Source organism: Rhipicephalus microplus, unplaced genomic scaffold, assembly GCF_043290135.1.
Source record: "Rhipicephalus microplus isolate Deutch F79 unplaced genomic scaffold, USDA_Rmic scaffold_1069, whole genome shotgun sequence".
NCBI classification, from domain to species: domain Eukaryota; kingdom Metazoa; phylum Arthropoda; class Arachnida; order Ixodida; family Ixodidae; genus Rhipicephalus; species Rhipicephalus microplus.
The window spans coordinates 1-20,981 of NW_027465616.1; the positions used below are offsets into that span (position 1 = coordinate 1).

Below are 20,981 nucleotides of genomic sequence, written 5' to 3' on the forward strand. Positions count from 1 at the left end.
GGCAAGCTACCACTCGCTGCATTCGTTTATGCTCGTAAACAGACGCTTTGGGCACAATTCGCTAGTCGCAAATATTGCGACCGTGGTGCTTGGCAGACAATTAACGTCATTCAAGTGGTAGTGGAGTGGACTCAAACGCAGTCGTTGTGTCACGCTCATTAAGGTCTCCCTGCGACGCAGTTGGTCATGGATGTCACACTCGTGGTGCTTCTTCGACATGCTGTTCCCGCGGTTTTGTTCTCTCTGTGGGAGATTATCTGCGTTTCAAGTGCGTCTGAGCGATCGCCGCAGTTCTCAGTTGAGAAGAAAAAAAAAATGTTGTGGACACAGTTTGAGTCATGAATTTCATGGCCATTAGTTACGATAAATGCGTTGGCATTTCTTGAGATTCTCGATGACTAACACAGAAGTAACAATAGAGCATGTTCGAACACTCGAAAAAAAAGCGTTGCACACAGTGCAAGGGACCGCGTTTGTAGTGCTTGATTAGTGTTTTGTCGACGCTGCCATTCCAGTGACCAGGACTGGTGGCATGCCAAGCAATTGAATGGCACGCAGACTGGCTACATTCCACAGAACTACGTGGCTTTCGAGAAGACCGTAGAGAGCGAAGAGTAAGTTTATCATTTTCTGCCACTTACGTACACTCAAGCCTCATTATAACCAAAGTTGCACCTTACATGAAAGTAACTTCGTTATATCCGAAAATTTCTTATAAGATTATATTCCCAGCCTTATATCTATTGCAAAAGTATTCTTCATTTACTTTGTTATAATCAGTATATTGTCATATCTAGCTTTGTTATGTCGATGTTTGGGTGTATCTTTCTCTCTCGCTTTCCTTATCACCTTTCCCCTTGCGTTCAAATTTGGCTCGTAATACTTTGAAGATGTGAAATCGTAAGTTGCAATGCTCAACTTTAAAACTTGCAAATGTGATTTGCTGTCGCAGATCTCAACCACTAAGACATGATTGCGTAATGCCAATTTTCAACTGAAAAGACTGAAGCAATGGCAATGTTTTAGCTCAAAAATTCGAATGCATATGTTGTCGTGGCAGTTCTTGACTTCAGTGAAATGAAAGTTTAAGTTACTGAGGCAATGCTTAAATTCCAAAACGTGACAGCACAAGCTGTTTGGCCCACTTGATCCTCAGATAGTCTAGTCCAGCACCAAGGTTTTATTGTCAATGTGAGGTTTTCAGCTCGGGTCGTATTCAGGTAAGCGAACATTGTGTTTATCGGTGTATAGTGTGTCACGCTTTGTCCTTTTCGCAGCTGGTTCTTCGGCAAGGTCTCGCGGAAGGACGCTGAGAAGATGCTCATGCTTGCCTCCAACCCGAGGGGCACGTTCCTCATTCGAAACAGTGAGCAGACAACAGGTACTGTCACGCTTATCGCTGCTAATATTCTGAATTGCTTCCTTTTGTACAAAGGAGCTGTACCAAAAATAATTTGATTGTTAGCTCAGCGACATCTGGCGACTCCGATCTGACATAGGTTTACATAACCATGGTATTGAAGAGCGATACAGGTCGCTAATACGAGTCGCCAGTGTGATGCAGGCCTCTAAAGAATCTGGTTTCACTCCTCGCGCAGGGGCGTTCTCACTGTCAATCCGCGACTTCGAACCAACCAAGGGGGACCACGTGAAGCATTACAAGGTGAAGACCATGGACAACGGTGGCTTCTTCGTCACCACTAAGAAGACCTTCTCCACACTCCAAGAGCTCATCTCCTACTACATGGGTGGGTAATGTATTGGCTTTGCTGGAAACAGTACATAACGGCATCTTACTCCATACTTTGGATAACGTACTAGTTTACGATTTTGCTATGGCTAGAATGCGAGTCTAGAAACATTGCACGAGTTTTTCGTTTACTGTAGTCTGGCACGTGAATCCGAGGACTATTAACGTGTTATTGTATATGTACACGTACTTCTAATATTACAAACAACACATCGAACATAAATCGGTAGGCGTTGTTCCAGTTTCATGTTCATTTACACGAACAGTAACCAGGTAGTCAGTCTATGAACTGCACAGTACATACTCACAAATGAGAACAAGACATAACTTGTCTTATAAGACTTGCATTTGAAATAGCTAGAGTTGGCAGCGGCATGGTGCTGTGAATCCGGCAGTTAAACGTAACGTTGGCTCCGGTGTAAATGTCCAGATTTGAAATTGCACTGAGACGGCGTAAATCAAATTGTGTGCATTGCTTAGTCCTAATTGTCGCGTTTCAGTCTGTGAGCATTGTTCATACACAGTCGAACCTTCGAGTCTTCTTAGAGGAATGCATTGGCGACAGTGTGAATCTTTAGCATTGATGCGCTGTTTTATGTCGCGTCATTGGTTGACCAATTTCGCTGATCAACACGTAAATATATTTAGTGTTATATTTTTCATTTGCTAGTATCGAAAAGAAAAATCTCCGAAGACATTATTCAAGAACACCCAAGTGCACGACGCCCTTATTTTTTCATTAGGGAGTGAAAGATGGAATTCCTGCGAGGTAATTTTCTCCATGAGGTTTTCAATACATCGAAATATTTCTAGGTCTGCATAACTGCCCCATAATGATTATTCGAGTGCTTGATCGTCAATGCACCTTGCTTCTCAAGTGTACTCCTGCGCGTGAAATTAGATGCTCCAAAATGGAGCTTTTTTGCTGCTCCAAAGTGCTCCAAAAATGAAAACTTTGCCGCTCCAAAAGTTGTCTTAAATCATAAGCCCTCAGTAGCATCACTGTATACTCAAACCTCAATATAACACACCCGGATATAACGAAATATTGGTTATAACGAAGTAAGGGAAAAATAGCCTTGCAATAGATACATTGTTAGGAGCAAAAGTTTATGACGAATTTTGGGATATGACGAACTTATTTCGTGTAAGGTGCAGCTTTGTTATAATGAGGTTTGAGCGTTGTACACAGCCCTGTATTTTCACGTGTCAATCCTCGAGTACTATACTTCTTAGTGATCCGAGACATCTCTTAAACACTCTTGTAAAGCCCCCCCCCTGCAACATCCGTTGCATCCCGTCTTATTTGTGCACTTGCAGAAGGTGCAAATGGCTTGTGCCATAAGCTCACGATTGCATGTCCCAAGCCCAAGCCTGTGGTGTGGGATTTGTCGCCAGAGACGCGTGACGAGTGGGAGATCCCGCGCAGTGCGGTGCAGCTCCTCCGAAAGTTGGGAAGCGGCAACTTTGGCGAGGTCTGGTACGGTGAGTGTCGTAAAACGCCCTTTATTTACTCTTTCGTCACCCGCCACAGTTTTTCAGGGGCTCGCGCGGCGTTGCTCTGGCAAGCACAGTGCTGCGGGTTCAGTTCCCAGCTGTCTTGGCCACATCTCGACTGGGAGCGATCCTAAAAACGCTTGTGTTCTATAATTCAGATGGAAGTTAAAAAGACGCTGAAACTGTTTTGCCGATATTGTACAATCGTATTGAGCCGGTAGACAAAGTCTTCAACGTCATTTAACGACTGGTTTAAGCTCTCTGCATAAACTATGTAGCTTATTGCAACGCTGTAAAGCTGCAAAACACTGCAGGTCACTGCGGCTCAGCCAAACGCGTTTTCAACTGCCCATTCACAGTATGACATCCTCTGGTGGCACGATGTCACCCTTGCTCCTGATCTTATTGGCTGTGAAATGCACGGAAGAAAGATCGGCTTGTAGGGTGGCAGCACCTGTAGTTTCTAGGCGGCGTGCGTGCTGCCGGATGCACTGGGCTATGGTCTCTGAGATCGCGTGCAATCTTGGACGCCAAGACTGGGCAAAGCTCAAACCATTGAGTATGCTGATGAGGAGGCTGCAATCACCAGGGATCAGCGCGTCTCATGAGTTGAAGAGGCAAGACAGGGGTGAGAAGGAAAGCACAGATAGATATAATTGTCCTTAGCGGCCTTCATATCCGGCGAGCTGCTAAATTTGTGGTGCGGATGATTCGATGATGCTCTTGCCTATAAACACTGACAAAACTTTAAAAAGCCGTTTCAGGGTCCCTTCAAAGAACCTCGGGGTGGTTTGAATTCAAGTGTGGGAGCTGCATAGTAGAGTCAAGTGTGATATTGAGTGCGTTTGGATTAACGAAATGAAGTCGGATATGAAGGTGAAACTTTGAAAAAGTTTGTAGCAGATATGTTACCACAATGACAAGTGTATAAAAGGCAGACAATTCATTACAGGTCTTGCCAGGTTAGATAGGTGAGCATGCCACCTAAAACATCCTCAGCTTCTTGTAAATGTGTAATGCCACTCGAATTTTGATGACCAAGTAAATGAGGATCTCGCGCGTGCTATCTTTTGTTCATGTTGTTTGCCTATCTTTTATGTAAACAATGAACAACTGATCTGAATTATCAGGGGGCAGCTCAGCAGTGGTACAGTCGAGCCCACATATAACGGCCCCACTTAAAACGAACTTTGCTTAAAACTAACAAAATCCTCGTGATTGTCAAAATATACATTGGTTCAATGGCACAAAATAGCACTTACAACGAACGTTTTCGAGCGCCGCTGATCGGTTACAGCGAACGGAGTCAGCGGTCTGCCGACTTCCCGGGAAACCAATTTCAACCACCGATCAGGTATCGGCGAGGTGCCCATACATTCTCATTGTTAAATGCCGATTCTGCCTCCGCGCCCCTCTAGGGCCTCGTCTTCCACTGCTCTCCCCGACCGCTTTTAGTTACGCACCCCTCCGTCCTTTGTCCCCTGTCTTCTCTGAGCACCCCGCATCACCAGACGCCCGTGTTTTCACACTGCCACCGATCTTTCGAAGACCTGTCGGCCACGTACCCTGTTTTTGATCGCTGGTACTGTCGTTGGCGTCACCGGCCTGGAGTGACCAGACCATTTGCCAACATCGTCGGCCACCGACTGTATCCGATAGTCTGCGTCTAGTGCACGCGCGTACGCTACCCCATCGACTCTGATAATTTGCGATTCCTTTTGTGTTTAGGACTTGTTCTCGCTCACTTCGCACTCGGCTCAGCATGCTTTCAGCGCATGTGCGGAAGCGCGAAAACGGCTGTTAAATTGCGCGGAATGAATAGCTATATATCGAAGTTCGTGAGGCCACGCAAACCCGCCGGCGCAACAAAACGATTTTTTGATCACGGCCGCCGATTCTTCTAACGCCGCCGCATGCACCGAACGAGGTGGCTATGCTTTGACTTCTGCGCGCGCGGCACTTTTTTCAAGTTTTTCTACGTGCGAGTTTTGCGTACCTTTCAAGCAAGCTACCCAACCTGCCTCCTTCCCGTGTGTTTTGGTTTTCAAGGTCACCCTCCCGCCGTGTCCTCCCCTCTCTTTATCGCACGGAGGAAGGAATCTTTCATTCCCCCGTGCTTTATCGCAACTCCTTGCCCTTCTCTCGCAAGTCTGCTCTCCTCTCTTGATCACAACCCCTTTGCCCGTCTCCACCGCTCTGCGACGCCCGCCATGCTGGCTCGAATTAGTTTCGTTTTCCGACTGGAAACGCGCCCAGAGCTGCTCCACACGTGTGCGCGTCTTGCTCGCTCTTGGTGTGTGTGTGTGGTCATGATGGCCGACGGGAGGACTAGCACGCTTTTTCGTGCCGCTCAACGAAATGTCCAAAGTGTGAGCGCTTCGCTTGAGCGTAATCCGCGTGTTAGGTGCCGCGTTGCAGAGCCCTTGCTCATAGCTGTTGACCACCTGGCAGCCAACTTGCCACTTCAGGCGTCCCGGTATTCAGCTGTGGAGATGGTGAATATTTCGTGGGCGGCGGTGACGGCTACATGTGCGGGAAATTATTTTCGCGAGGCCGACTTCGTCGATCGTAGGGCCCGATGTCGAGCCTGAAGCTTCCTAACAGGACCACTGCAGCGGCGATTTGTGGCAGCGCGTCGTCGACTCCGACCTGGGAGAGCAGGTGGGACATGTGTTGCGATGATTTAATTACGGCCAATGATGATGCCGACACTGTGGAACCGTGCACGGATTGGGGCATTGTGAATGAAGTACGTGGTGAGAGCGATTTGGGGGAATCTGATTGCGAGAACGACGAAGGTTTGTAGCCAGTGCCTCATGCAGCTTATGCCACACGCCTCTGCGAACGAGCAGCCTGCCGTTTTAAATGAACTCGAGACCGCCCTTATCGTTTCTGATCAAATCGTTCCTGCCGGTTGTATATCACCAGATCGAAAAATGCGTATGACCTTGTCACATTTCACATTAGTGAGGGTCATAATCGTCAGCAATTCTTTTTTTTATTATTTTATTTGCCATTAAGTTCAATGTGTTGTGGCGCAGTGGCTTTGTGCAGTCTTCAAACTGGTCCAGTGTTGTGAACTTTGTCGCTTCACTCGTCGTTTGATTGCAGGCGTATGGAAGGGCAGCACGGAGGTGGCCATCAAGACGCTGAAGCCGGGCACAATGGACCCGGCGGCGTTCCTCCAGGAGGCGGCCATCATGAAGAAGTTCAGGCACGAGAGGCTAGTCTCGCTCTATGCCGTCTGCTCCAAGGAGGAGCCCATCTACATCATCACCGAATATATGGCCCATGGCTCGCTGCTCGAACACCTGCGTGGCCCTCACGGTCGCGCACTCAAGCTGCCCACGCTCATCGACATGGCCTCACAGGTGTGCCATTCTCCAACGTGGCGCCACCTCTGTGTATATTGCCGCACGTGCTCCTTTCTGTTTTTACGTTACTGCCCCATTGCACGTGTAACTGCTGCCTTTCACAAACTGCGCCCGGTGTGATCACGCGCACAACACAAACATTATTTTTCCTGAACTTACGGGGCCGCTAGCGATAACGCTGGAATCTTCTATGGCATATGTACAAATGCCGATGCATTTCACTGCTAGGCAGATTATGGACGGCCGACATTCTATTCGTCGATATCGGTGCACAGTGTGTATTGGCTGTAGTTTGACTTTCCATTCCCTGGCAAAATGCTCAGCCGAACAGAGAGTCTCATCTTGGACTGACTTCTTCCTTAATCGATATCACAATCTTGTGACAATATACTTATGTTTAGGCATAGCTTGGCAAAACTTTTAGGTGAAATATTAGTGTTGAAGAGCGTTGACACTGTGATGAAAAATGCTAGTTACACATTAGGGTACTCTTGTGTTGACTCGGATTCAGGCTCGGATCAAGCCGTCAGTGTGACTCTCACTGAGTAAAAGTTTGCTGAGTTTGAGTCTGAGTGAGTCTGGATAAAGGAAAGTATGGTGGAACTGAGTCCGAGCGATCTCTAAGCACAAACTATATTGCGTGAGTGAGTTAGAGTAAGTTCAACTTTTTTTTGCTGAAATATGGTTTTATGTGCTTGGTGAAAGGATGCCAGGCAGACAGAACTAATGTATAAATGTCACAGAAAAAAAAAAAAACTTTGATAGTATGTTTTCTTCTTTGACACTAGCTTTGTTTGTGAAGAAACAATGTACAAGGGTGCAGGAGCCAAGTACAAAATCAGAGGAAGTTCTGTTTAAGTGACGATTCCATTTTAGAGATGAGACTTTGGCTAGTGTGGTGCTTTCAGCAAACTGCTGAATAGCTGGAATGTCCAGTAATTGGTCGTACAGTGATTCATTTGTTTTACAAGTTAAGATATTTGAAGTGCGGTTAACATATTGTGTGTGCAGCTAACATGATCACTTCTTCTTGAAGCAGCTTATTAATGAATACAGCATGATTATCTGTGATAGAATTCACCGAAGTAACTTGCAAGTCCCAAGAAAATAACAAGTTATTTTTTGTGGCACTCTGTGTTTTGCAAAGTCTCTGTAGCAAGCATTCGCTGTGTGTGTGTGTGTGTGTGCAGATTGCGAGCGGCATGGCCTACCTGGAGAGCAAACAGTTAATCCACCGTGACTTGGCTGCACGTAACATTCTCGTTGGTGAGAACAACGTGGTCAAGGTCGCGGACTTTGGACTGGCCAGGATCATCGAAGACTCCGAGTACACCGCAAGGCAAGGTGGGTACTGGACCGTGGCCTTGCCACCTATGTTATCGTACGTTTTCTGAAGACCCATGCTGTGTAATTGCGTTCAGTTTTGTCTTTGCATCGGTGGTTTATGTGCCATTGACTTTCTTGGATACGTTCGGTATTGTTACTTTTAGAGTTACGCAATTTGCCTTACTTTTCTTTTTTTGTTGAGGTTGGTTTATTACCAATGATAACTGCTGCAAATTAACTGAAGGGAGTGGGGGGGAGCACACACCCTCCCCCAACTGGTCCACAAGGGGGTGGGCAAAGCAGCCCCAGTCAAGAACTTCTAACACCACCCCCCCACCCCCAACTTATTCTAGACTCGTAATACTGACGAAATGGTGCATGTAAACTTCAAATTTAGATCGTAAACTACCGTATTTACTCGCCTAATCTTCGCACTCGCATAATTCTCGCACCACCAATATCACCTGACAAAATACAATGTCTTTTTTTCCTCGTGTAATTATCGCACCCCCGAAAATTGCCGCAATAATGTCGTCTGCTCGTTCCAGCCACTGATGATGATAGCGTTCGCCGTCTGGCGCCATCTCCTAAGCATAGAGCGTACTATTATTGCACCGAAATTCAATCTAATCCAATCCAAGCCAAAGTGGCAAGTGTGCGTTGCAGCGTGATTTGTATGTTGTGTCGGTAATCTTGTCGTGTTATGGGGCGATACTGAAGCTACACGGCTGCTTTCAAGTTGAAAGTGATCGAACATGCACTAAACAATGACAACAGGGCCGCCGGTAGGCCTGCGGAGTAGACGAGTTTTGTGTTCGCTACTGGTGACAGCAGCTGAAAGCCACCAAGACGTGTTGGGCCTTCCGTGTACCTAAGACTGGAATTGATGGTTAACTTTATTTCTTCAGAAGGCAACTGCGGACGATTCTGTTAAATGGCCGTCAGCCCAGTACTGACGTCCTTCACTTACCTTTTGCGGACTCCTGTTGAGCGATTTCTTGCTACCGCTACACCCACAAGCTTTGCGTACGGTGTTGCAATTCTCGACTGTTTGATTGCACCTTTCGTGTCTCAAATAAATCTTGCCTTGTGTTGTACCTGTGCTTTTATTGTTCTGGCCTGAGAATTCCAAGCTGCGGCCACTTGGGTTTCTTTTTCGCTCTGTACGTTTTCGTGGAAAATTTTCCACGTGTAATTCTCGCACCCCCCAACTTTGCATCGGTTTCCCACGAAAACAAGTGCGAGGATTATGCGAGTAAATATGGTATGACTTACTTGGTGTGCTCCCATGCCTAAATAGGCAGCTATATATGTACATGCTTCAATTCCACCTCAACTTCTCTCCAGAAATTAAGAGAGCAGAGAGGTTACAGTCGTCAGTCAAAAAATGTGTGTTATTGCCTTGTGGGTGTTTCGTTGGCTAGTTCTTCAAGCAAAGGGTGGGCAAGTGAACATGATGGCAGCTGGAGGAATTCGTAATAATTTCATTTAACAACACTCGTGGTTATCGCATTTAAAGGTCACCCCGAACCTTAATCATAACCGTAAACCCCCAAATGTTAATGTAAAAGCTAAACGTAATCCGAAATGTTAGTTGAGCAATCCTCTGGCTCCTAACGAAGGATGAGCTTCCACGTGCTTGCAGGTGCCAAGTTCCCCATCAAGTGGACAGCCCCCGAGGCAGCCCTGTACGGCAAGTTTTCCATAAAGTCCGACGTGTGGTCCTACGGCATCTTGCTTTACGAACTCATCACCCACGGGCAGATACCTTATCCGGGTAAGTCCAGTCTTGTTTTGCTTGCCTCTCGCAACAGCGATACACTCAGCACTTCATTATAACGAAGTTGCATATTACACCAGATTAGGTTAATTATATAGGTATATTTGTAACACTGTATCTGTTGCAAGAGTATTCTTAATTTACTTCGTTGTAACTAATATTTCTTTGTCCTGGTTCGTTGTATCGAGGTTTAAGTGTAAGGATATATATTCGTATGTATGGTATGGTATGGAGAACATTATTGAAGTGGGGTATACCGTAGTTACTCGAATCTAACGCGCACCTTTTTTCCGGTTAAGCGAGTTCATAAATTGCATGCGCGTTAGAATTGAGTACGAAAAAAAAAAAAAATGAATACGGTCATTCTATTGCCATCGGCATTTCCAAAATGGCCGCACCTTACGTGCGTCGGCATGGCGCATCGGCCATTTCTGCCTATGTGTTTCCCATGTGCGGCACTTCGAACGTGTGTTGAGGAGTTTGTCATATTGTAGTGCATTAGCATCGACGGCATGGAAGGGCCGACTCCAAAAACTCGAGTGCACCGCGATGCCGCTTTTAAAAGGAAAGTCATCGCGTGTGCAGAAACAGACGGAAATCGGGCCGAAACGTGCGTGCGGTACTGGCGGAAACAAAAGCTGAAGATTGTCGACAGCAAAGCTTCACGCAAAGACTTCAGTGGACCACAGCTGAGTCGGTTTCCGCAAATTGAAGAGCTGCTCGGCGAGTATGTGCTTGAGCAGCGAGTGGTACAGTGGTCCGTGATGACAGAACTGCTGCAAGTGCGGGCTATGCAGTTAGCCTTAGAAAAAGGTCTAATGCGGAGCCAGTTTAGAGTGAGCAGGTGCTGGCAAACCAACTTTATGAAGAGGAAAGGCTTTTCCCTCCGAAGGCGAACGGGCATATGCGAAAAGTTTCTGGAGGAGTACGATGAAAAGCTTCACAGTTTTCAGAGATTCGTCCTAAACTTGCGGCACAACAACGGCTATCTGCTTGGGCAAATCGGGAATGCCGATCAGACGCCTCTTTACTTCGACATGCCTGGCACCACAACCGTCAAGAAGAAGGGGGCGAAGCAAGTTCGCGTGCTGACATCGGTCCACGGTAAAACTACGGTGACGGCAATGCTGTGTTGCACGTCAGATGGGCACAACTTCCCCCGCACCTCATATTTAAATGAAAGACGCTCCCGAAAGGAGTAGTTTTTTCGAGTGGTGTGATCGTGCGGGCCAACGAGAAAAATGGGTGCGCGTTGCAATCGATGTCTTAACTTTTTTTTTTTCGTCGTGGAAACCGGGTGCGCGTTACAATCGAGGGCGCGGTAGAATCAAGTAAATACGGTATATTTGTGACGGTAGTCACTTTTTCATGGCATTCACTACACCCTATTTCAAGAAGATCTGTCGTGTGGTGCATTTGACAGATGTGACATCAAAATGTTGCATCCATTCTCGCTGGGGCCAATGCGCATGGAAGGTGATAAGTGATTAGTCTATCACACATAAGTGAGGAATCCTAAAGCGAACATCACTCTGCCTACTTGCGCATTTCAATAAATCTTAACGTCAAAGCGAGGTGTCACATCTGTTCCTCTTGGCTTTGCTAGTCAATGTTCATTAAATGATATCAGTAATTTATTTTGAATGCTAACTGGTAAAACTGCAAGTCCGAACAGTCCCTACTGACACCATTTCTTAACTGTTGTTGATGCCGACGCATTAGAATTATCGAGAGCTTTTCTCCTTAAAAATACACAGGACTGTGCCAGAACCGGGGCACCAGTTCAAGTTAACTGCAACTTCAAGTGAGCCAGGTTCGAATTAACGAGCTTTTGCTGTACTTAAAACCGCAGCTGCTGCTTTGGCTGGTTCAGCTTTGAGCTTGGTTGGAGACAGCTCGTTGTCCCCTTTGTTGGCGACCATGCACGCAGTCCGAGCCTAGCAATATGCATGTTTCAATGTAAATAATGGGGTTCGTTTTTTATTTTCTAAGTCGCAAAGCATCCTTATTTTTAACTGTATAAAAGTGACAAAAAAAATCACATTATGGGGGCCAAAGTTACTTTCATTATGGACGCCAAACTCACTCTCATTGAACGGAGCTTGAACAGACAAGGAAAATGTGTTCTGTTTAACCTCCTGAGTTCTCTTTACCGAGATATGAACAAGGTTGAGAATGCTAGTATAAAACCAGTTGTACTGGAGGCAGCTGTTTCATTTAAGCAGCAGGTCCCACTGTGGTGGTCTAGTGGCTAAGGTATTCGGCTGCTGACCCGGTGGTTGCTGGACCGAATTCAGCTGCGGCGACTGAATTTTCGATGGAGGCAAAGATGCTGTAGGCCTGTGTGCTCAGATTTGGGTGCACATAAAAGGACCCCCGGTGGTCAAAATTTCCGGAGTCCTCCACGACGGCATCTCTCATATGGTGGTTTGGGGACATTGAACCCCACATATCAATCAATCATTCAAGCAGCCGAACCGTTTAACAGATTTTCGTTCACTAAGAGTCTACTGTACTGCATGATGCAAAAGCAATTACTGATAGAAGTCTCGTTAGCTTCCACAGTGTTGCACCTTATGTATGAAATGGTGTTTAGCTAGTAATGTACTGCCATATTTCTTACTGCCAATGTGATTTTATGTGGCTTTTCTCTGCGTTGCAGCAATGCCCAACCGTCAGGTGATCGAGTACGTGGACCGGGGTTACCGGATGCCCAAGCCGACCAACTGCGAATGCCCAGACTCTGTTTACAACATCATGCTCAACTGCTGGGAGGCCGACCCCGAGAAGCGGCCAACGTTCGAGTTCCTCTTCGGCTTCTTCGATGACTACTTTGTTTCCACTGAGCCCAGCTACAGGGACGCCGAGGAATTCTGAATTGGCAGCGAGTGAAAGGTGCTGTTGTTGTGCGAGAGACGTCCGTCGCACGGGTTTCGAAGGTCGGTGCACCATCAGTATAAGTGTGGCCTCAGAGACGCACGCGGCAAGAACGCAAGTCAAACTGCGGTGCATTGGCTCCCATCGGCTCAACACGAAGGTGAAGCGGGTTGAAGACAACAGAAGCAGTCTATGGCTGTTGCGTGCTTGATCGGCTGCATATCAACCAGTCAACGGTCAATGCATGCAACTGCGTTAACTTGGTTCTGCCTTGGCTTAACTCTGTTGTACAGTGAGGCAACAGAAACTGTTGTGTATCATCGGTGGCCTTTATTCACTCTATCGGCTGATTTAGTTAACACATCAGCCAGATAAAGATCACTGCACGCATTTTCCATCGGTTCAGCCTCGGTTTCTACATGCGATTGTAACATGGAGCTGGCAGAAGACAAGCGCACCTGCTGTGTATTGTATTTGTGCAAGGTTGGCCTGTGTCAACAATGCCAGTGAACGTATTAGTTTACATTGTTTCAGTTTTGGCTTCTGTCGGCCGTGCAGTCTGCGTACCTTATATCATGAGGGTACGTCGTGTTACGTTGCTAAACGGGAATGCATGAGTGATACAGACAATGGTAATGTCGCATACGACGAATTACCGCAAAGTTTCGTGGTCTTCCCACCTTATTGGTTTTGTAAAGGCAGCTCATATGCAGGGAACAACAAAGTTTTGCTTGCTCGTTATAAACAAAAACTGGAAGGTTTTTATCCTGCTAAAGTCATCGTTTGTATTTTCAACTTAGTTGTCTGTGGTTGACGGCTTAGCGAACAAACCGGGTTTCTAGACTAGCTATTATGCACAACCGATGCTCTGGTTATGAACTGTACGCACTATCTTGGCTGCCTTTAATTAACGTAGAAGCAGGACCGCCTTTCTCTCATTTGCTCAGGAAAGCAAAATGTTTTGATTAACCTGCTGACTACGTTTCACTTGAGCAACTCCTTCGTGTGTCATAAGTATAAAACCTAATGAAATCAAGCAGTGAACGGACTGCTGCACAAAGCTGCCGCTAACATTATTAAGATATGTTTTTGCCTATAGGGTACTCTAGTATAAAAATTAATCTATCCACAGTGCTGCGCAGGTGTTTAAAAAAGAGAATCTCTCCCAAAGACTGCCAGTGCCCCTTCTTCCTTCAGAGCTGATGAAAAAGCTCACATTATGAACATTTAACGCGTGACGTAAGCTCACTTGAATATTCTACATGCATATCATCTCTTGGATAATAGTGTCAGTCTTGTGTGTGTGTGGTTACTGTAAACATTGTGCTGTCCCTTGTTATTTAGTAAAGACGTAATTCGCTTCCAGTATTAAGTTGACAGCCTCTGTGGACTGCTGTTGGAATTGAAGTTGAAATCCCACTCAACAAGGTTGCTAATTGGGTGAGCTGGAGTTGATTCATTGTCTTAATGAGGCAGCACTTACAGAGACGGTCTGTTTCCCCAACTGTCCTGCTATGCCCGTCTTCCAAGATGGCTTGGCTTTCCGAGACCTGTCTGAGCTTGTTATTCCGCGTTAGCCCTCGGATCGTATCTATTGCCCTCCTCTTCTTGGAATGTGAAACAAATGTCTGACTTGCGGTAGGCATATGGCCTAGACGTCTGAATAGCTTCTGGAGGTAGAGGGTGTGGGCTGACTGCTCAAATTGTACTCCATATGAAGTGGTTGCGTTTCGCAGACACATTTATGACAGGTATACTGGTCGACTTTCAATTCGTAGAAGACGATGTTACTGTTGCAACATCTTTTTTTTTTTTTTTTGCGAGTGTAAAGATGCTGCACTTGGGGCATTGCTAATTCTGCATCGTCCCTTTGCGGTGCATTTCAGTACAGGTCCTTCGCATTGGTTCACCCAAGCCTAGAGGCTGCTCTATTAGCAGTCCTTTCTCGAATTCTTTCACACTGTGTGAGATTTCTGAAGTGCCCAAAGAACTTCTTGACGTCACAGTAAAGTCTCTACAGCTGTGCCAATTGAGTCATCGTCGCCTTTTTTTTTTCCTTCTCTCGTGAGTCTTCGACCATCTGCATCTTTCTTCAGTGGTGCACATTTGCCCTCTTTCAAATGTTGCTCCAGCTGTAACAGGCTTAGCAAGAGGATCTGTCCATCTCTCCTGGTTGTGTTGCGTGTCACAATTTTTTTGAGTGTGTGTTTGTGGCGCTTCTCACTTTCAACAAAACTTGGTTCCTGTTCCAAGAAATGCAATACTTTTCATGTAAATTTATTATGTTTTTGCATATGAGCTGTAGTGTTCTTTTGTAGATCTTTACTTTCGACATTTGTACAATAGAATGAAGGTTATTTCGATGAGGGTTATGATAGTGCAGTAAAGATTTGTTGCATTGTTCTCTTGGTTTTTTGCGACATTTACGTTGCATGCTACGTGCAGCCTCACATTCTTTTGTGCTTTGGAGTTTTGTGTTTTTGTGGGTTAGAGTAGAAATGCAGCCCATGTAATTATTTTGTGAGCAAGTCATCCGCACACCATTCACTGAAGCCGAGTACTTAATCCTCTAGTGTCCTAATGAGTTTGAAAAAGCTTGCTGCCCGTGTCACACACCTTAACGCAGTACTTAATCTTAGCTTCACTGAACAGGCCTTACAGTCTTAGGTCTTATCACATGTGGTAGCTGTCATGCGACTGTAGGTCTGTCACATGTGGCAGTTTTGGTGTGACGGCAGTCACGTGATGTCTGTCGTGTCAGACTGGTGCCTATGTTCATTGAGCAAGCCTTGTGACATGTGACAGTAGTGAAACAGCTTGGTGCATAATTCCTTGAGCAGGCTGATACTATAAATTGCCGGATATCGTGTGTCAATGCGAGAGTCTCATGTGGCAAATGTGTCGTCTGGCAGCAATGCATTTGTCATGAGTGACAATTGCACAATGATAGATGGAAGTGTGTGCTGCAGATTGAAACTTCTGTCCATTGTGCCAGCCTTGTGGTCTCCGACCTCGCTTCACGCTCATGTCACATGTGACAGTAGTGATGTGACCATATGCATGTGACAAGTCACCAATCAGTGTCTCCTCCTATGCAGAGTTTGTGGCCCAAAACAAACATGTGCAAAGAACAAAATAATATTCGACTAGCTGTTGATGAGCTGTGATGCTAATTACTACCTTATAGGACCCCTGACACCAAATTCGGAAACTCGAGATGCTTGTGTTTGATAGTCCTGCATGCGGGGCCACCTCTGACCGATTATGAGTGGCGAGCGTTGCCTAGAAGGTATTTTAATTTGGATTTGAAGTGAGGGTGCGTGCTCCCCCGAGTATTCCAGTACAATCATTTTCTGTGGTTTCACATAGACAGGGGGTCCCTTTGTGACGTTGCAGAAGTCAAGAGCATTTGTGGGGCGCGCACAATACCCAGACTGGCACCCCGCGAGGACTATTGTTCGTCACCCCTCTGGCTCTGTTGTCGCTCTGCTCTCGAGGAGGTTTAAGCAGGAATGCTTTTCTTTTTTTCTGAAAGGGACACGCTCAAGGCACTCACATCGTTTCATTCTTCACCACAGCAGGTCCCCCTATTTCGAAACGGCGTGCTTCAGCGTCACCGAAGTTGAGCACACGAAGTCACAAGTGCTGCTCCGCTGTGGGGCGCTAGTTTCTTATAGTATTTAAGCGGGTGTCCCGAATTCACACAAAGTGGTTCTGAATTAGTGCCGCAAGCATTAATTATATGATACGTTAGAGCACATACATTATACAGTAATTTCAGCATTCCCAGACACAAAGCTACAAATTACTATAACAAACTCGCAAACAAAACTTTTGCTGTCAGGGGTCCTTTAAAGGTGTTTGTTAAGTTTTCCTTATTTTATAACATATCAACAATTGCTTTTTGACCATGTGACGTACAAATTAACACTTCTGCTCATGCCTGATAGCCACTCTTTAACAATGTCACTGACTGGAGCTCCTCAATAAGGGGTTTAAAACAGCTTCGCCTTTCTTACATTTAAACTGATCAGCTTTTCTTGTTGACATTTTGAATTGTCCTGTTGCTGTCTGGGACAGTATCTACATGCATATCACTGAGTCAAGCCTGTGCATTTGAGAAAGAATGGTTGATGATTCCCGTTTGCTCAGCTGAGACCGTAATGGCAATAGGACGTCGTGTCATTGTATTGCTCAATTCACTATCTAGGGAACGTGAAGCTACAATAATTTAGCTAAGTGGAGGTCGAGGACGGGCATACCGTTTTCCTTTTCTTTCTAAACAGTGATACAGAGCTTCTATACTTTTGTTTCATAGACAGGCAGCTCACAAAAACGAATAGAAAAAAAATTTTACAATGCATTTAGCAATGCTCACAGACATTGATCCTGGTTGATTTCCAGCCAGAGTTGTCAGGCGCTATTGCACTAACTAGCAAATTATCGCCACAAAAGAACCCCAAAACAAGCAGCACGACTTTCGCTAAGAAGCTCGAAACACGTGGCAAATTAACACATTTTTCTATTTTCGAAAATATTTTAATTATAGTACGAACACGAAGGAGGGTTGAAAAAAATCAGTTTAATTGTTTTGTGAACAGAAAATATGCGCAACTATGAACTAAAGCACATATTTAGTTTTAACGTCTGTAGGGTAGTCTTCATTCGGTTAACTGCCCCTTTTCCAGTGCATGACACAACGTTGCTTGTCGATTTCCCCAATGCATGGTTGACTTCAACACTCAGCTACTCAAATTCATCCTCAAACGTGATGTCAGTGAATGACCAATGCACTATTGGTGAACAAGCCACTGGGACATTGTACAAGCAGCTCGGTGAAAAAAGATGTTAAAGTCTGCGTATTATAAGCCGAGTGACTATGTTTCCCGCATGCGAGGCATCATGTATATGTCTAGAACAAAACATATGTTAACAAACACTTGTTGTTTAAAATTAGTAGTTTAGGCAATTTTTATCATAAAAACATGCTTTATCAAAGGGCCAGTAAACAACCTTGAGGTCCAAAAACTGTTATGAAGAGAAATATGCGCGCCTTTGCTTTGTGGACATGCTGCCGCAAAAATTTTGTGAATACATGCTATATTAAGGGAGTTGCAGGGACTAGAACATCGGTTTCTGCTGGTTTCAAATTTTCGCGCAGCTTAGCCAATGGTTGAGACTGGTTTACACCAATTGATGCGCTGCATACTGCATCAAGTGGCCGACCGACAACTTTGTGTCACTGCGCGTGGAAGAAGGATTGCAGGCGTAGGAAAGGAGCGCAAGAATTGTTTTTCGAAATGAAGCTTACGCGCAGTGTTGTAATATTTGGGAAACGTGATCGCCGCGGTCTACTCTACGAATTGCCGAGCTTCTTTGAGGGGGTGTAAAAAAGTATGAGCCTATTGACTGGCCCGTTAAAGGCCAACTCTGGCAATTTTTCGACCATGTTCAGGTAATGGTGTTTCTAAGTTCCTAAGACACTCTTGTCAAGAGCCCAATAGCTGAAATGCTCAATAAATTTTAAAATAATTTTTAATCAGCAAGAAGGTGCAATACCGAAACCCAACCGGGTGCCCTGACTGCGTATGACGTACTATTTGGTAAGAACCGGAGGCCAGATACTGGTCCCACCGGCGCAGAGTATAAAAACTGTGAAAGCCAGACATGCGAAGCGCCGGCCTAACTCTACGAAGGAAAAAAGAAAGCTTTTCCGTGCTATACCCGTGCCAAACACCACCACCGTCGCCTCGTGCCCAGCACAATAAATGCTGTAGCAGCCGAAATAACCATGCCATCGGCTGTGTCACTCCCGTTGACATGCCAAACATGACGTCACACAGACAGTGCTGCCAATAATACTGAAAAACGAAGTGAGCTTTTCGAGGCAATCTTTAATATTCATTTGCAATGAATCGGTGCATTTTTCAGGCCTGTAATTTGGCATAAATTATGAAATGTGCAAGGGAACGTACCCAGCGAATTTAATTGAGATCCATTGACCTCGAAAAATCGCCGAAGTTGGCCTTTAAGTAACTTTCGTGCATAGAGGATCTGATGTTATGATTCTCCTTCACACTAGCAGCTGCAAACATGCATTGGAACTGCAAGCACACAACTTCGTTAGGACTCAGTTTGTGGTATTTTCCCCTTAGACACTTGCCACCGTATCACCTCAACATATTCTCCTTTCCCAATACTTCGTAGAACATAATGAGTTTACTGCCGAGGACCGCCTAGGGTCCTCTAGAGCTGTGTGGCATTTAGGCCACTTCTTTTCCCTGTTTGCAAAGTAAATGTGGCCATGCAAAAAAGGAGCGCACGCATGTGCCGTATTTTCATAGGCCATTATTTTTTTACAATTCCGGCAACTTTACTGCCATTTTCTAGTATCACAGTAGCTTTGTTCGTTTAAGTGTTGTCAAGTCCTAATAACAGCTTACGTCCTGCCCGATTCCGTTTACTACTACACACCTCACGTTTACTTGTAGACGGTGGAACACACAGACGTTGTCTGGTAACATATTCTGTCATCACCATAGGTCTATTGCCTTTATATATATATATATAAATATACATATATATTTCAGCACTTTTGCTTGTATACAACTCTAGCCCTTGCAAACATGATGAAAGGTATCCATTTGGTAATGTACCAATTTTTTTTACGCAAAGTGATTGTTGGTGCTGTACTTTTTCTTTTGTTAGACTGTGATTATTGTCTCGGTACTTGATGTCTTCTGATAACGTTGCTGCTTGGCTGTACCGAATGTTGTATAAATGAAAGCTACTCTTCCACAGACAACTGTTGGCTCGCCTATGCTTAACATTCGCGCGGTAAAGAAGGCATTTCGTGATGCAATTAATTCAAAACTATCGTGACGGAACGTAGTAATAATGCCTGGCAATTTAATTGCCCATTCTACATCATTAGCACGCACTGTGCTGCTGAATATAAGGTAATTCGAATTTCTGACCGGAATTGATGCTACGCAATGTGAAATCTGCTCCGTACGTAATGGACATTAAAGCGTACTGCGAAATGCCACCTTGCGCGACTTTCAAGCATAGTCGGTCCACTGGCTTACCCAGAAAAGCCTGTCTGGCCTAGTTATTCAACATCCGGTACATTTCACCGAGTGAATCCGTGTCGCTGGTGGAACATGCCGCACATAACAAGCGTGCAGCTGTGTGTCTAACGAATGCATCGACTGCACCACAGCGTTTTTCACCTATGATGCGTGTAACTTAGAGGTACGATTTGCCTCGCAGCAGTGGTCGATTTTGGAAAATAGCAAGCTCTCACGAGAGATTTCACTACATGTGTCAGCTAGCCAAGGCACACACGATAACCAAGACGTAGACGTAGCGTGGATTTTGGTGCCGGGACTATGCGGAAGCATTTGCAACGAATGAGACTGCAACAACGGAGCGTGCGAATGTTCTTTAAGTGTGATATCATTATCAACGCACCAGTTCTCGAAAGTGCTCTGGCTTGAACGTGCGTTGTCGACGTGACCCAAAAAAGAACACCTTTGTGTTTGTCTCGCAGGCTACCGAATGTGTCGTATTTATATTTATCTTTTGCGATGAAATCTTATATAAGTGTACATAAATTACAATTTTTTCTATTGTCCTTATTTTTGCTTGTCTTATGTTTAAAAGCCTGCTGCAACGAAAATTTACACCATAAATACTGTATGACTTGCAAAATTTTACGGTCGAAGTACATGTGGGAAGTTATGAAAAGGTCGCAAAAAAAATGCATATCTGCATTACTGAAAAATAAATGTGCCTCTGGCTGTTTGCCGGATATAATGCAGAACCTGTAACATTGAAAACCAATGTGATGCTGTAAATAATCTCTGAATATCTCCAAGGCTTTGGACCTGCGTTGTGTCAACCATATTTGCTGAATTGTTAAATGTTTCCGCAGGATCACACTTACAGAATGTACTAGTAACCAGTTTAGTGTTTAGTCAAAGTGAAAGTTTGTTGCAGTAGGCTTTGAAGTGTTTAACGATAATTATGGAAAAGCACGAGCTCAAGCTACTTATGCATGTATAACCTGCGACGCCGGGTTACTTGCGACCAATCTTTCTGGGTTCTATATTTTCTCGTTCTATTTTTTTTTTATGTAACGGGAGCAGACATGGCTTACTGGAGCTTATTTGTTTTGTTCTACTGTTCTTTGTTTCACTCTGGTGATGTCAATCTTTCCTTGTCTGCCAAAACAGTGTAGCCATACCTCCATTTGCATTCATTGGTCGTGATACCTTGTGTACAATAAAGAATATGCTGCTTTTATTGGCCGTTTTTCTTTTTGAAGTGTAATATTACCATTGTGACACTTCACAGAATAATGTTTCTTCATTAT

General features: G+C 45.0%; 1 protein-coding gene across 1 annotated transcript; it reads left to right on the forward strand.

The window, feature by feature from the left end:
- Positions 1-515: 515 nt before the first annotated feature.
- LOC142761653 (tyrosine-protein kinase Src-2-like) lies at positions 516-20,911 on the forward strand (the record flags this gene model as incomplete). Its single annotated transcript, XM_075886195.1, is given in 8 exon segments — positions 516-614; positions 1,278-1,381; positions 1,599-1,748; positions 3,071-3,235; positions 6,359-6,618; positions 7,812-7,965; positions 9,593-9,724; positions 12,390-20,911. Coding segments are annotated over 8 exon segments (1,279 nt in total), but the record flags the coding sequence as incomplete, so codon positions are not given.
- Positions 20,912-20,981: the final 70 nt, after the last annotated feature.